At 34.7% G+C, this 14,468-nt stretch overlaps 1 protein-coding gene and 1 long non-coding RNA gene across 40 annotated transcripts in view; one reads left to right on the top strand and one right to left on the bottom strand.

Moving 5' to 3' along the window:
- LOC106039481 (uncharacterized) overlaps window positions 1-7,994 on the top strand; it is a 30,275-nt gene extending 22,281 nt beyond the window's left edge. The window contains exons 4-5 of the long non-coding RNA XR_007164598.2: window positions 1,124-1,183; window positions 7,195-7,994. This is a non-coding gene — a long non-coding RNA (uncharacterized lncRNA). The remainder of the gene's footprint in view (window positions 1-1,123; window positions 1,184-7,194) is intronic.
- LOC106039479 (pro-resilin-like) overlaps window positions 1-10,572 on the bottom strand; it is a 53,612-nt gene extending 43,040 nt beyond the window's left edge. For all 39 annotated transcript variants that reach the window (XM_048067149.2, XM_048067155.2, XM_048067154.2 and 36 more), the window contains exons 1-9: window positions 10,417-10,572; window positions 7,959-8,154; window positions 5,610-5,746; window positions 5,232-5,323; window positions 3,973-4,081; window positions 3,321-3,347; window positions 2,922-2,960; window positions 2,039-2,083; window positions 609-650 (exon numbers count right to left, since the gene is read on the bottom strand). In XM_048067149.2, coding sequence (XP_047923106.2) covers window positions 609-650; window positions 2,039-2,083; window positions 2,922-2,960; window positions 3,321-3,347; window positions 3,973-4,081; window positions 5,232-5,323; window positions 5,610-5,746; window positions 7,959-8,154; window positions 10,417-10,446 — 717 coding nt within the window. In that variant the 5' untranslated portion in view covers window positions 10,447-10,572. The remainder of the gene's footprint in view (window positions 1-608; window positions 651-2,038; window positions 2,084-2,921; window positions 2,961-3,320; window positions 3,348-3,972; window positions 4,082-5,231; window positions 5,324-5,609; window positions 5,747-7,958; window positions 8,155-10,416) is intronic.
- Between the last annotated feature and the right edge of the window lie 3,896 nt (window positions 10,573-14,468).

The following is a 14,468-nucleotide window of genomic DNA, read 5'->3' as shown; positions in this document are numbered from 1 at the left end:
ATATATATAATTTGTCAAAAGTCTGCAAATATTTTAGCCTGTATGACTAGTCACCATCTTGATATAAATGCTTCATCTGAGAAGTTTTTGATCTATTCAGCAACACATTTTAGCACTCTGCCTTCTTTCATTGATTTCTAGAAGACTGGATTAACCTGTCTAGGATTTATAACTTCATAAATATCCCTGAAACATGAAAGAATGAAGAACTGAAAGGGCCATAGTTATTGTAGTTATCTCTATGATGAATTCTGAGAGGAGAAACAATTTAGAATGTGCAGACTAATTTGCACCAGTCTTGGGTGGAAGGGGGAAAATAACTTGTATAATGAATATAATTTAAACATAACAGACAAACCTTCCAGTCCTTCTTTCCTGATTCTATATCCTATACATCTCTACATAACTTTGTAACATCCCTGTTTGCCAACTACTTCATATCACCGAATAACCTGGAATATTCATCTCCTAGTTTTCTCCATCATTTTCCATTTGAAACAGAAATTCTGAAATGAACACTCAGATAAATAATACTATCACAGGCTAGGATTTTCTATAAGTATACTTGTATCAGGGAGAAAAAGGTAAATGTGAGAAAAAGTTCTTACTGGTGCACATCCACTCTTGCTTATTGTGTAGACTACTCCACTCTGAAACAACAACAACAAAAAATAGTCAATTATTGCCTTGTAAAAACAAAGGATGAACAGGCAGAAAGAAAGGATGAACAGAAAAAAAAAAACCTGCTATTTACAGCACAAAAATCTGAACAGCTGACAATATGAATGGGCAGCTATGGGATAATCACACACAGAGGTTACTAGTTCACTAGCAACTGTTTAGAACAACTCTCTTTTAGTACAAGACATTAGTCGTGATCTGGATTTCATGTAAGTTTGACATTGATCACGTAGCCTTTAAAAATCCATGAGTTGTTATACTAAAATAGCCCATGTTTTAGAAAAAACACACAATAACTTCAGATAGTTACATGACAAGACAAGAAACTCAGCCCTCAGAAAGAATGTATTATGTTGGAAAGGAATGCAGCAAAAAAAAAAAAAATCTGTAATTAACACATATGTCAAAGTAATTTCTCAAAGTCTCATAATCCCTCTTACAGGTAATGAAGATGGAACAAATGGAATGTTGTTAGATAACTCACTAATAAATATAATCACTGGTAAGTAGAAAGAAATATATTCTTGAGAAACTCAGTTCTAGAACCTGATGTGTAGACACACATCAGAAAACATCTGGCAGTTCAAGTGCTAATAGTCACATGATTGCAATAAAGATAACTAAAAAAGCAATCGTTCCAAACCAGCTATACATTTCTCTGATTAAAGAAGTCAAAGTGATCAGCAAGAATGCAAATATACTTATTTCAGAAATTTGAAAAGGTTAACTAGACAGTGAATTCACCAAACTTTAAACTACAAATATAAGCTGGTGTTACAAGTAATACACACGTTCAAAAGTTTTAATATATGCATGAATATTTCATCAAGTTTTGAGAAAATTTGCAAATACTCATAGAGCAAAAAGTGAAACAAGTATAACTGATCCCTTAACTTTGATTTTCAAGAAGATGGAATATGAAAAAGGCCTATTAATTAATACTAGGTACAGTTTCATTTTGATTATGCCAGATGTCTCTGAAATCTACAAAATAAACAGTTCCGGTTTGCATGCACATGAGCACACACAGGTAAGAATCCTCTAGGAAGATGGGAGGAATCTTTTCCTTCTCCAGGTTAATGCTTGGTAAAAATGCTTAATGCTTGAAATCAGAGATGGTGAAGCATCTTGTAAGTCAGAATACTGACAGAAAGAGTTCAACAGAACATAAGTAGTTGATCCTAGTCCAGCTACTGGACATACGGTTTACTGGATGAACAACTCTGACATTCTGTGTTAACTAGCAGAGGCATTATTTCCAGGTAGTGTTAATTCACCTCAGTCCTCTGCACTTGTAGAATTGTAGTTCAAGGTTACTAAAGATAAATGTACAAATGCTGGAAGTCAGGATTCCTACCTGACCACTTGAATAGCTGTTCTGAGAGGAACCAGAAGGTTGAACCTGTAAGGAAACCAAAATGCTATTTATCATTTTCCAGAAATTTGATTTTCATATAAATGACTTTAAGGAAAGCAAGTTCTACTTGGTGGGAAAAAGAACACAAAATAGTTTTCTGTGACTTCATTCCACTAGCTGATACTATTGTAATTATTTCAGAGATCTTTAAAACCAAATAATCAAAACTATATCAACTGATCCAGTTGATATAAATTAACATAAATTTGCTGCTTGCAGTAGAACTATCCAACCATTTTTTATCTGTCCTTATATACCATGTCTGTCATTGAGGATCAGGTCTACTCTAGTAAGATCATTAAATAGTGCCAAGTTAAGCAACATTCAGATGGAAACTTTTTACTGAAGTAACTATGTAACCACTAGACACTATGAAATGTAGGCCATATTTGCTGGGAGGAAGGAAAGAAGAAAGGACTTTTTCACTGAGCTGAAAATAATAATTTTCAGGAAAAAAAAATCAAATAGTTAAATCCTATAGCTAGATGATAATTTGAAGAGTGCAAGGCTCCAGATCTGTTTGAACTAAGCAATATTGAAAAGATCCATAAGCAAGGAAGCACTATAGCTATAAAGTAAAGCTAGGCAAATGAAAAGTTCTATTAGAAAGTCATTTTAGATTATCTAGAGAGAAACTGTAGGAAGAAGTGATAACAAGGCTGACAACCATTTAGAAACTTAGGATTTTAGTCAACCAAGGCAAAGTGACAAAAAGAAAAATAAACCGAATTACAAAGGAATAAAGATGTGATGAGAAGCAATTTTTGACTAGGTCTTAAGATTTTTGACAATTAGCAGTAGTCTCTGTAGAATGAATATTTACCACAACACATCCACCTTGTCTTGTGTACGTTCCTCCACGCTGTAAGAAAGTACAGGTTCCTGTTATTGTTTATTGACTCACGAACAAACAGCAAGTTATTCTGAAGAGGAAACTAAATTGAATTTACATCTGTGGCCTGAGTGAAGAAGTCAAGTGTTGATTGCTTACAATACCTTACCTGTTGTAATGATCTCACCTGAGATTTAATGTTGTCTTGTTAAAAATATCTTCAAAACTAAACACAAGAATGTAAGCACAAATAAGATCTCTCTAGGAAGATAATTTGGATGGTATGAAATAACCTTAATCCTATAACCATGAAATAACTGGACTAGTAGGACAGGAATTCTAAATTTGAGGTAACAGAAACTTGGGAAATTGTAGATAAGTTGTTCTCACCTTGCTGCATTCTATTTCTATCATAAGCTGTGGAGAGGAAAAAAAAATAAAAATTATTTACTGTAAAAGAAAAAAAACTTATCAGAAATAAGAGATACATTTGGTGAGGCAATGGACAATAATACAAGTATTTGCTCGGACTTAGATCACCAGATGACATAAATCAGTGCTGCTCCATTCAAGAGCCAATACTGTAGATTTGAACACATTCTATTTACTTAAGCTACCTATCATGTTTAAGATGCTTAATATAAGTGATTCTCTGTCCAAAATAAATAAAGAAGCAAATACGTTTCTAAGAATATGATATATAGCTGTAGTTACCCAGGACTGAGGCAGCAGCAAAGTAAAAGCATAGTACGTGCCAGAAGTAAAGCAGAATCCTCCTTAACACCTATTTTCTTTTCTTTGTATCTGTGCTATGTACTGTTTTGATAACTAGATTATTAATTTCCTTACTTATCTTGGGGAGAAAACAATATTTATTTTATTTTAACCCTTTTACCAAATTGATGAAAGACAGTTAAAAGCATTGAAGGTATCTGCTGAATTTGGCCATCCTAATGAACACATAATAGCAAATGTATATCTACTCACAGATATTTTAATTGAATATATTAGTTGCTAGTATGTAAATGCACTCAAAACATACCTTCCTTTTTTGTCTTCCTGTCCCATTAACTGACTCAGAACGTGTAGGTGTGAGAATTTTGCTTTGAATTCCAACCCAAAATTTCTCTAGATCTTGAACAACAGTTGCACTGCAAAGAAAATAAAATATTTTTTATATCAAAATGTTTCATTATAAAATACGATTAAACACTTATTTCAACGATCAGCCAAGAAAATCTATTAAATATTGATTTTGAGGGTTATGCAGTAGAAGTTTGAAAAGAATGTCCAGAACATTTATTTTGTTTTTACAGTATTATCATCCAATCTCTTTCTGAAGATAAATAAAATTGGTACTGAGCACGGAAAGAAAAAGATGGACACTATCCTGGAAAGCACTGACTCTTGTGGGGAATATTACATATCCTTACATTGCCCATTTAGATGATCTAAATCTATGATGGTGATCTGATTTTCATGGCATAAGCAATGGAAATAGTTTTGTTATTTTTATTTGTCTTCTTTTGCCTCTTTTTGTATTCCTCAAGATTTAGTGAAGCAAGGACAAGACATCTCCTGTCATAAATCTATACTTCAAACAACATTAAGCTATCAAATATTAAGATTTTTTCCAGTTACATCAAGCAGGTATTTTGTTATAGCAGATAATTCTTTTTCTTACAGATCTGAAACTTGTAAAGTAATATTAAACATCGTAAAAACTTGTCTTCTCCTGTTTTCTTCAGTAGTTAGTTCATGGGTCATATCCTCCAAAAGTCACAAAAAAAGTATGTTGAAGACAATTTAGGATGATATCATCCTAAATGAATTAACTTGTCTTTAAACTTAACTTTCAAACATTTCCACAAACTGGTATTTTTCCCCACTGTCCAAAAGGAAAGATTTATTATTTTTTTAAAGTAGCAACTGAATAGAATCTGAACATGACTTACTCAGGGAACTAGTTGCACTATCACTGTTGCTCTTGTAATTAAAGAAGTCATAGTGTAAAAACTGGTTACTCAAAGATCCATTAATGACACTGTGCTTAATGGAATTATTTACATATATTAATGTCTGTAGGATGGTGTTTACTTAGCTACTTTTTAAACAGTATAACTTAAGACAGAAATCGTTTTATTTAATGGACACAGTGGAAAGGCATGATAACCTATGAAACAAAACATGACTGTGACAAAACAAAAACATCAGAAACAATAGCACAAATGCATGTTAAAATATTCTATGAAAATAAATTTTCTAGGCAAAGAAAGAAAAAAAAACAACGCCATTATTTACATGAACTGAAGATCTCTAACATCATGTGGAGCAATCCATGTTGTTGTAACTTTCTGTTTCACATCTGAGTTTGCATGACTTACTGCTGAATTCTGCAATTAAAGAGAAATACATATAAGACAAAAAATAAATTTTTGTCCGTATAAGGGTAACTGCCTGTACTACAACACTGATGCCCTTCTAGGAAGTATCAAGTAGTTTTTACATTAGATTTGTATCACATGTAGAAGATAAATGCATTTCTTGAGAAAGTCTAAATTAAGCTCTACTGATGAAATATTTTTGCCATTAAAAACACTAGTATCTTTTATTACATCAGATTAAAGTATTTAGAAGGAAACCAAGCTTATGTAAGTATTCCAAAGAGTGAACACATACCGTCATGTTATGACATTCCAAGCCTTTTGTGTTTGGATCTGTAATTTTAAAAGTACCAACAGGAACATCTCCTTCTATTTCTCGAGCTTGTAGATTAAATCCTTTAAAACCAGCATCTCTAAGGGCTTCTAAAGTCACTATAAAAACAGATATTTTGAGAAACTTAAGTTTCATACACTACCAAAACCACTTAAGTGGCTAACAATAAATTTTCCCTCTAAAGAATATAAGATGGCACACATAGGAATAAATTAAAATTTTTCACAATTTAAAAAAAGAAAAGTTGGGATATTATTACAATTTTTATTAAAAATCAAAAATGACCATAAAAGAAAAAAATAAGTTTGGAGAAGCATTTGTGTGTAACAAAGTCTATTAGAAAGTAAAATGAAACATATGATTTACTGACAATTTTACAAGTAATTCTGGTCTACTAATTAATTCGATTTTTTTTTTTATTAATTGATTTGTTCCCCTATGCATGCTCAGAATACTCCCTTATCAAAAGCTTACTTGTTTTCTAATTAGGCCTATAAAAAGTTAAAATAGTCATGGGAGAAAGAGATTTGCAATTCTTTCTACATCCATTTCAAAAGAAGAGATTAACTTTTGCCTAAGGTTGAATTGCAGAACCTTTTGATGAGTTACAACTGGAAAAAAAAAAAAAAAGAGAGAGAGAAGCTAGACAGTTTGGCTCTCATGTCTGAGATTAAATATAAAACAAAGAAACAAAAATCAATAATTATAAACTACTCAATTTGACTGAAATGTTACTGCTGAAGGGGCTCTGAAATACATGAAAAAGCACATTTTCATGTTTTGTGTACATCTGAACTGAAACTAAGTTTCAAGATCATAATCGAAAATGTTATGATATATTATAAATTTGCTCCAGTAATGCCAGTATTGGGAACTTTCACAAATAAAACCAGAATAATGGTTTCTATGACTTAGGTGTGTGGTAGCCATTAAAAATAAGTATTAGCAGATAAAAAATAGGTAACCTGGGAATGACACAGAAGTGAAGGCAGGGGCCAGTCATACCGTGACAATTTAACATTTCAAAATGCCCACATAATTAGACTTTCAATTTGCCATCAATTTCAACCCTAATTCACCTCAGGTCTCGTAGGAGGGATGGCATCCAACACTTGAATACAGTGTTAAAGGAAGCACAGTTGGGACTCTAGATGTTGGCATATAGCATGCCTAAGGTGAAAGAGCAACACATCCATTGGAAGGGCAGCCTACTGCAGCTCCCTGAGAATAGGTATGGGATTCTTACAACTCGACACAATAAAAAAGTGGTGCTAAAGAAAGTAAAGTAAGGGTACATAAAATGGTGAAAAATGTCAAGGTTAGCAGCATCTGAGATTCAATATCTATGTCACAGTAAGTCTCGTACAACCTCACAGAACAGTCTACAGATACGTAAATCCATCCATCATTCTGCCAGCAACAGTGTTTTAAAAACAGCTATCAGTAATCAAACAGCCCTCTCATTCTTAAAGGAATAATTCACGTATATTTTTCCAAGAGTGACAGTTATAACAGAACTCTAATGCTTCTCCATTCTTCTCCCTAGCTATCACTTCCCATGGAACCACATCCACACTACTTGGGTCAGGTAAAACAGAAGCCCAGCTGGAAAGTAACACTTAGTGAAAAACTCTTATTTTGAGTGACTGAGATACAACAGTGGAAATGTGACGCATTACAACTCACTTCCACTGCCATGCTTGTTCTACCAAATGAATAAGAAGCAGTCACAAGTCACTTAAAGTGTGACAGCCCCATGAGATGGCATCATAGTGTGGAAAAACAAGGCTGTCAACGTGTTCCATCCAGAGAGCAACTCAGGATTAGGAAGATAAAAAGGCACAACAGCTCCACCTCCTGCAATTTGATAAAATCTGGGATGCAGCTCTTACAAACATGACTCAAAGTATCTCACTCTTGAGTTGTCATATACAGTGTTCTGAATCCCTTTGTATTGCAGAGGGTTGATATGACAGCAAATACTTAAATACAAAGTTAGAGCAACTAATTATTAGTCTAGTTTGGCCAGCTGTCTCATGATTTTTACTTTTGCCACAGGAACTACAGCATGAAGTTAAGGTATTTGTTATATATGAAAAGAAAAAATAAATTGAGTATATATGTTCAATTATATAAATATATAAAAACATATATAGATATGAAATATTTACAAAAAAGGAACATCTCAAGTACAAAAGAATAAGACTGAAATAAAAAAATAGATACACAGAGAGAAATGGAGGAATTCTGGTGAAGTCTGGTAATTCTGGGAGACACAGATAAAGATTATAGGTCACTCAGATTATTTACCTTGGATTTCATTTCCTGGTTCAAAGTTATCAAAAGATACAGCAATAATATATGGTGGTGCAGATGTCTGTGGTTCAGCTTCATAGTTTGGTAACAGAGAATCACAATCAATTGAAGTATTTGTCTGTGGAAAACTAAGGATTCTGGGCAAAAATATTCCACAGAACAAAAAAACAAAGCAGGAGTGCCTTCTCATCTGTGGAAAAAAAAAAAACACACACACACGCAAAAAAAAACAAGATATAGTTTATAGTAGCTTCTTTTTAGTACTTGTCATAGTTGACAGATATCTGCCTTTCTCCAGGGTAGGAAACAAACATAGAAAGCTTGGCTTTCATTGTATTTATATAGTTTGAAGAAAATCAATTAAACAAAATACATATATACGCTGAGAAAACAGTGCAATAAATGACACAAATACTTTAATTCTAAAATACTGAATTATTAACTGAAGATTAAATTCTCTGGTTACATGACAACAGTCCATTACAGTCATGTCTTTTGCATTATGGATTAGGACCAGGAAAGGCTTTATACAAACTTCTTCATTGTTGAGCAGTCAGGTTTAGCCCAGATCTTTATTCAAGAACTCAGACATAAGCCTTGATCTCTCAAACTGCTTTTTGTAGATATAACCATGACTAATAAGCTCTCTATTTATTGCTTTGTCTACTCCCACTTCCAAAAAAACATCCAAGAAGTCTATCGTTAAATGCCCTGGAGAACTCTCAGCAGCTTTCTGAAATACTTGTTTCCTGAAGTACTCAAGAGTTCCTTAAAATCCTTTGGAAGCATTTCAAACACAATGTATGAGATGTGTCCAATTTGTATCATCTATCTGTGCATCTTAATTTGTGCATGAATGGATAAGGCCATTCATTTTTGTATGTGCTAATTAAAACTAATAGGAGAATAACCTGGAAGCACGGGAAGAAAAAGCTTCAGAACACTAATCTAAACACGTGCGCTTACCTCTGAACTCAACTTAAACAACATTTAAAAAAAACTGTGAATCAACAGACAAAGCAAGTGACTGAAGTGTTGAAAGATTTCCTATACAAAGGTGATGAAGGTTTGCATGGTGTCACAATCACTAAATGCAGCAATCAGGAAAGTTATATGTGTTATTTATCCTGTCTTTAAAGCAGAAGGAGACTATCCCTCCCAAAAGTCTCATGAAAATGTCATTTAAATGGGATCCTTGTAAGCATTGTGTCTGGGTATCAGTCCACTGGGTGCGGTTATCCAATCTCTTGTGACTGTTTTGACATAGCCCACTTCTAATTAAATTTTAAATACAGCATGTAGGTGCTATTATATTAACAGATGTGGTAAACAGTGATTTAATATGAACTAGACTATGTGTTGTTGAAATCTTTGTCTGACTCATGCTTAAGATGGAAAAAAATCTGTTTGTAATTAGACGTTCCATTTCAAAGCACAGAATCCTTAGCACTGGCTCAGCTGGGATTGGAAAAAATCTGGAGCTGCACTCTACCATGAAAGAAAACTACTCTGAAACCTCTTTCCTCTTTTACTATTTAGAGGACAGACAGAAACACACAACAAGTTGAAACATGGCTGAGGTGCATTCTCTTTGCATCAGTTAACTTAAGACAGTTCCCTGTCTTAACAGTTATAGAACAACCCTAAAAGTCCCATTATAATATCCTTCAGAACTGAGATTAAGATGAGGAAGTGATGTTAGCATCTTACAAAATTCCAACTCCAGACTTGAGGCAGGAGCAGAAAATTATTTTCATGGAATACGAGTTTCAATACCTATTCAATGGAGTCATGGTATATTGGAACAAAAATTTACATTTTTTTTCCCTAAGAAAATGTAAAAAAATCTTACAGTAAATATTTATTAAATAGAAGCACAGGGAACTCTGTGAAATAAAACTTATTTGCAAGTTTCTAAGAAATCAAGATAAGCTTACTGTGTCCACAGGTATAGACAGATACAATCTCATCTTCCTGTGAGCCTGTATGGCTCATCTCTGCAGTACTTGAACTGCCACCTTAAGAATCCTCTTCCACATTTAGTTTAGTAGGACTTCAGGCCACCAATTAAATCCCTGGGTACTGTTTAGTTAGCTACTTCATTCAAAGCCTAGTGGACTTGGGAAGAGACACTTTGGTGGTTTGCTACTCAGGAGCCTGGGGCAAACTTCTGAATAGAAACAAAAGGTGTTTTAAAAGCCTTTAAATATAGGGGACTTAATATGATAAATATATTTTGTGTTAAAAAAAAAAAAAAGCCAGTCTTGGCAGGTTTATCCTGCCAACAGTTCAAGACTCAGTCCTATGTACCCCTTTCTAACTCATTCTTTATGAGTATTTTTCTCCTTTCCTCCTTTCCTTTTTCTTTAATTGTTGAGCCAAACCCTTTACCCTTGAGAGTCAGTATCACCAGTTGGCGTACACCCTGTCCACCACATCCCCAGCAACACACCTTATCGACCAAGTGCTGATGCGTGGGCATCCTCCGGTCCCTCTGTGGTCAGCGTGAAGAGCTGCAGCCCGAGAGTGCGGATGCCCAGCAAGATGAGAGGGAGGAGGTGAACGGCTTGGCCAATCCTTGGCGAGGCGGGGAGCCAGCACGGCCAATCGCGCCTCTTCCCTGGAAATTGGGACACCGCAGGTGGGACTCTCCTGCCCAGCTGGGGCGATGACAACACGCACTCCTCATGGGTGAATCATGCCCCCTTTGACCTTTAGCTAGGCATCAGGGACAGGTAAGGCTTCTGAAGGTTGACAGACTAAACTAATATGTTGATTAAAATCTACAAACTTGTGCTATACAAAAGCTTTACTAATATTTCATGAGCCATTTGAGTAAAATATTCTACACTAGGCTATTTAATTTGACTTCAGAGTATCCTGCTGCTGGCTTTTCACTTTTTTACTCTTTTCTTATCATAGGAGAAGACATGGACAATTCAATTCATGGTAATGCTGCCAAGCATTTTCTCATAGCAGAATTAATGAGGCTGTTTTATCTCATGTACCTTGTGGGTAGGATCTGAAGTTCTTGCACCTGACGTGCATTGAAAACAAAACATTTTTTTCCCCTTGGAAGTATTTTCACAAACCCTCTGCTGAAGATTAGGAATAAAGTCCAAAAGCAGAATGACATGTGAGAGTCACTTCTATTTAACCAGGGAATAACAGGAAATCCATGAACCAAAGACTGTTCACATGAAAATTCTCCAATATCTTGATATTTGGGCATTTAAAATACACTTAAAATTTTAAATGCCATCAGCATTTGAAGAACATTATCTATTTTAAAAATTAAGCATATTTAACTAACAGTATTCTCTTTCAGTTAATCACCTTTAATTATTGAGTTGGATTTTATTTACAGTATTTCATTATGAAAGATATTACTTGTTATCTACTACTATCCATTGGGGAAGAGATGATAATCTTCCTCTCCTTACTGTACCACTAAACTTACCATTGATACCAAAGTTATAAACAGTAGTGAAAATGCATGCTACACACCACAAATACAAGAGCTTACTGGCAATGCAGTCAAATAAATGACACAACAAGGAATGGCAACTGAAACAAATAAACAAAGAGCTGGGATCTTACAAATGCATATATGCAAGACCTTTCTTGTATAAAACACTAGGGCTTCTATAAAGACTGAATGTCAGCAGAAAGATTGCCACATTTCACTACCAGCTAGAAGATACGGACAGGTAGCCAGAACCATCAGGACTATTACTCCTGGCAACCACGCATGGGACTGAGCACTCCATGAATGTTGAGTTTGGCAGGCAGACGTATAAATGTCAGACAATGAATTGCTGTAATCTTGATAACATTATGATTAAGACCCATAGATAAGACAAGTAAAATGCTTTTGTTGGCTATTACACCAATAAAATACTATACTGAATAAGTTGGTAAAGACTCAGACCATTATTTATAGCGTGAGAGTTGTAAACTCAGTGTCCCAGCCCATATTCAACATTACTGCTTGTGGTTTATTTCAAAAGAACAGTATTTACACTGCATCAAACATAAGGCACTGATTCAGCAATGATTTACCTGTACTTCAGAACTACCATTAAAAAAAATCTTTTTCAGGTCTCCACACTCGAAAGGACAATTTTCAGTTGTTCCTGTGAGGAACAGGATCCCTACAAGGCAGCATGTGGAAATGTTAAAGGTGGACAAAGGGGAAGCCAACTACTTGCCCAAGCAAAACAGTATCTCCTTGGTAGGGAAACACTAGCAGAGTTTTCTAGAAATATTTTGTTTCTTCCAAAAACTCTTTACATCAAATCAGACCAAAGAGCCTGTTTTCTTTTTCCACACTGACATCAGGACCTCCAACTGTCCCTTCATGACACTCAGCAGCCTCCAGCTTACTCTCTGCAACTTCTGTGCCAAAGACAATTTTTTGCTGGTAAAATACATTGCAACTAGAAATGTTAAAAAGTGTAACAAAGCTTCAGCTAATGTCTACTTACATAAATAGCAACGTAAACGATGTGAGGGTTATTTTCATTAGGGTCTGGTGTCCTTATCGAACTGCTTTGATGCTTCCAGTATGCAGCATTAATAAACCACTGAGTCTTGGACTTTGCAGCAGAATTGAGAACCTGTTTGCATGGATACCTCAGGTACGCTGGGAGACATTGCATGGCAGCACAATAACCACTCCAAAATGTTTCCAAAGAAAATGTGTTTAAAATTGCAACTTCTGAGATGTGATCTGTAAGACTACAAATGTGTACTGTGCCAAGAGTAAGGCTGTATACAAATGCATAAATCAAACAAAATGTTGATCACTTAATATACATTATATCATTGAATATACATTACATTGTTTAGGGCAGGTCTGTGGACATCAAGATGTGAGATTATAACCAGTCTTCCTTCACTGAGACCTCCAAACTGAAACAATAAAAACAAGTGAGAAGGGAGAGAAACTGTTTCTTCCACACAAAATTTGGACAATGAAAACAAATATTACTGAATGTCCCTGCCTCCTCTCACATGCCAGATGCTTTCCAAAGATCTCCCAGTCCTTTTCTTTGTTTCCTTCTTGCTCAAAGAGGGAAGGCCAAGAAAAATTCCTATAACTGTTAAAACCAAAATTTGCTTCCCTAACACCTACTTTGAAAGTCAAAAGCAATTTTCTGCAATTTAAATGAAAATATCCTACTTTTCTGCTCCAAATAAAAATGGTTTGTTCAGTGTACAGGATTTATGCTATTAAGACAATGTTATCTTAGCTGCAATCCTCCAGCATATTTTAAGTAACTGGAAAGTACTCATCTGAAATTTCAAAACACATTTTGTAGTCTAAATTTACTGCTAAACCTTCTTACTAGGCTTTGTGAATTATATCATTAGGATTATAACAAGAGGGATGTTTACTTTCCCTTTAAAAACTGTCTTTCTTCTGTGTCAATATTTATGTCCTATTTCCCAGGCCTTTAAGTATTCCCACATTTTTGTTTATTTGTAAACATTACACTTCCTATGTCAAATAATTACATCCCCCTCTTAAAAATATGCCACCACGTAATATGGTAGAATTCCTTACAGCTCAGAATAGTCCTAGCCTATTTGTCTCATTCTAGCTAAGTATAGTGTCTCTCTTCAAAAAAAGGATTACATTATTTTAGTGCATTATAAGAGCCAAATACATATAGTTTATTTTGCACTTCTAAGGAAGTATATTAAATGTACTCTCAAAAAACGTGTAACTGATAATTTAGCAAAACAGTGACATACATTATTTTTCTAGAAAATAAAAAGATATGAAAGTTATCCTTTCTCTCATATTAAACATTTTCAGTTCCTTGTCATCTTTAATTGCTTGTCTGCTCATGTTAGCACTTTTCTTGTCTGATTTAAACCCTGACAGAATTAATGTAAAGACTCGTTCTCTATAAATAACAATAATGGCCCACACCCTGAAAGTCTTAGATGATGTCACTGGGAGCCTAACAGGAGAATTAGTGAGTTTTAAAAAAAAGGGGGACCGCATCTACTCATTTTTATTTTGTTTTATTTTTTTTATGCCACAGCCGAAATGAGGGTGAAAAAGATTGTGCTTACTGATGTCATACACTTCTGTGTTGCTCAGGAGAAACACCTGTCACGAACAGTATATACAACAGCAATGACATCCGAACATTGCGTCATCTTATCTTGTGTTGTGCAAGCTAGCAAATAGCGTTGTCCCTATGTGCTTATAAGGTGAGTGTTTGGGTGTAGCTGCAAACATACGCAATACTTCATATAAACCACAGTGACTACCATTTGTTAGTGCTTTACCAGACTCTATATTCAGATTGACGTAAAGAATTTAAACATTGCTCATGGAATTGGGAGACATAGGAAAGGGGTCTGACTACTCAGATATGCAGTCTAAAAGAAATCTAGAACCTTAATATTAACAATCAGAATTCATTGTTTCCACAATCCCGAGAAGCTAAATGGTCTGTCATACACATACCACCTACTGGATTTACT

This window comes from Anser cygnoides, chromosome 8, assembly GCF_040182565.1.
Source record: "Anser cygnoides isolate HZ-2024a breed goose chromosome 8, Taihu_goose_T2T_genome, whole genome shotgun sequence".
Classification (NCBI taxonomy): Eukaryota; Metazoa; Chordata; class Aves; order Anseriformes; family Anatidae; genus Anser; species Anser cygnoides.
This window is presented reverse-complemented; position numbering and strand designations above follow the sequence as displayed.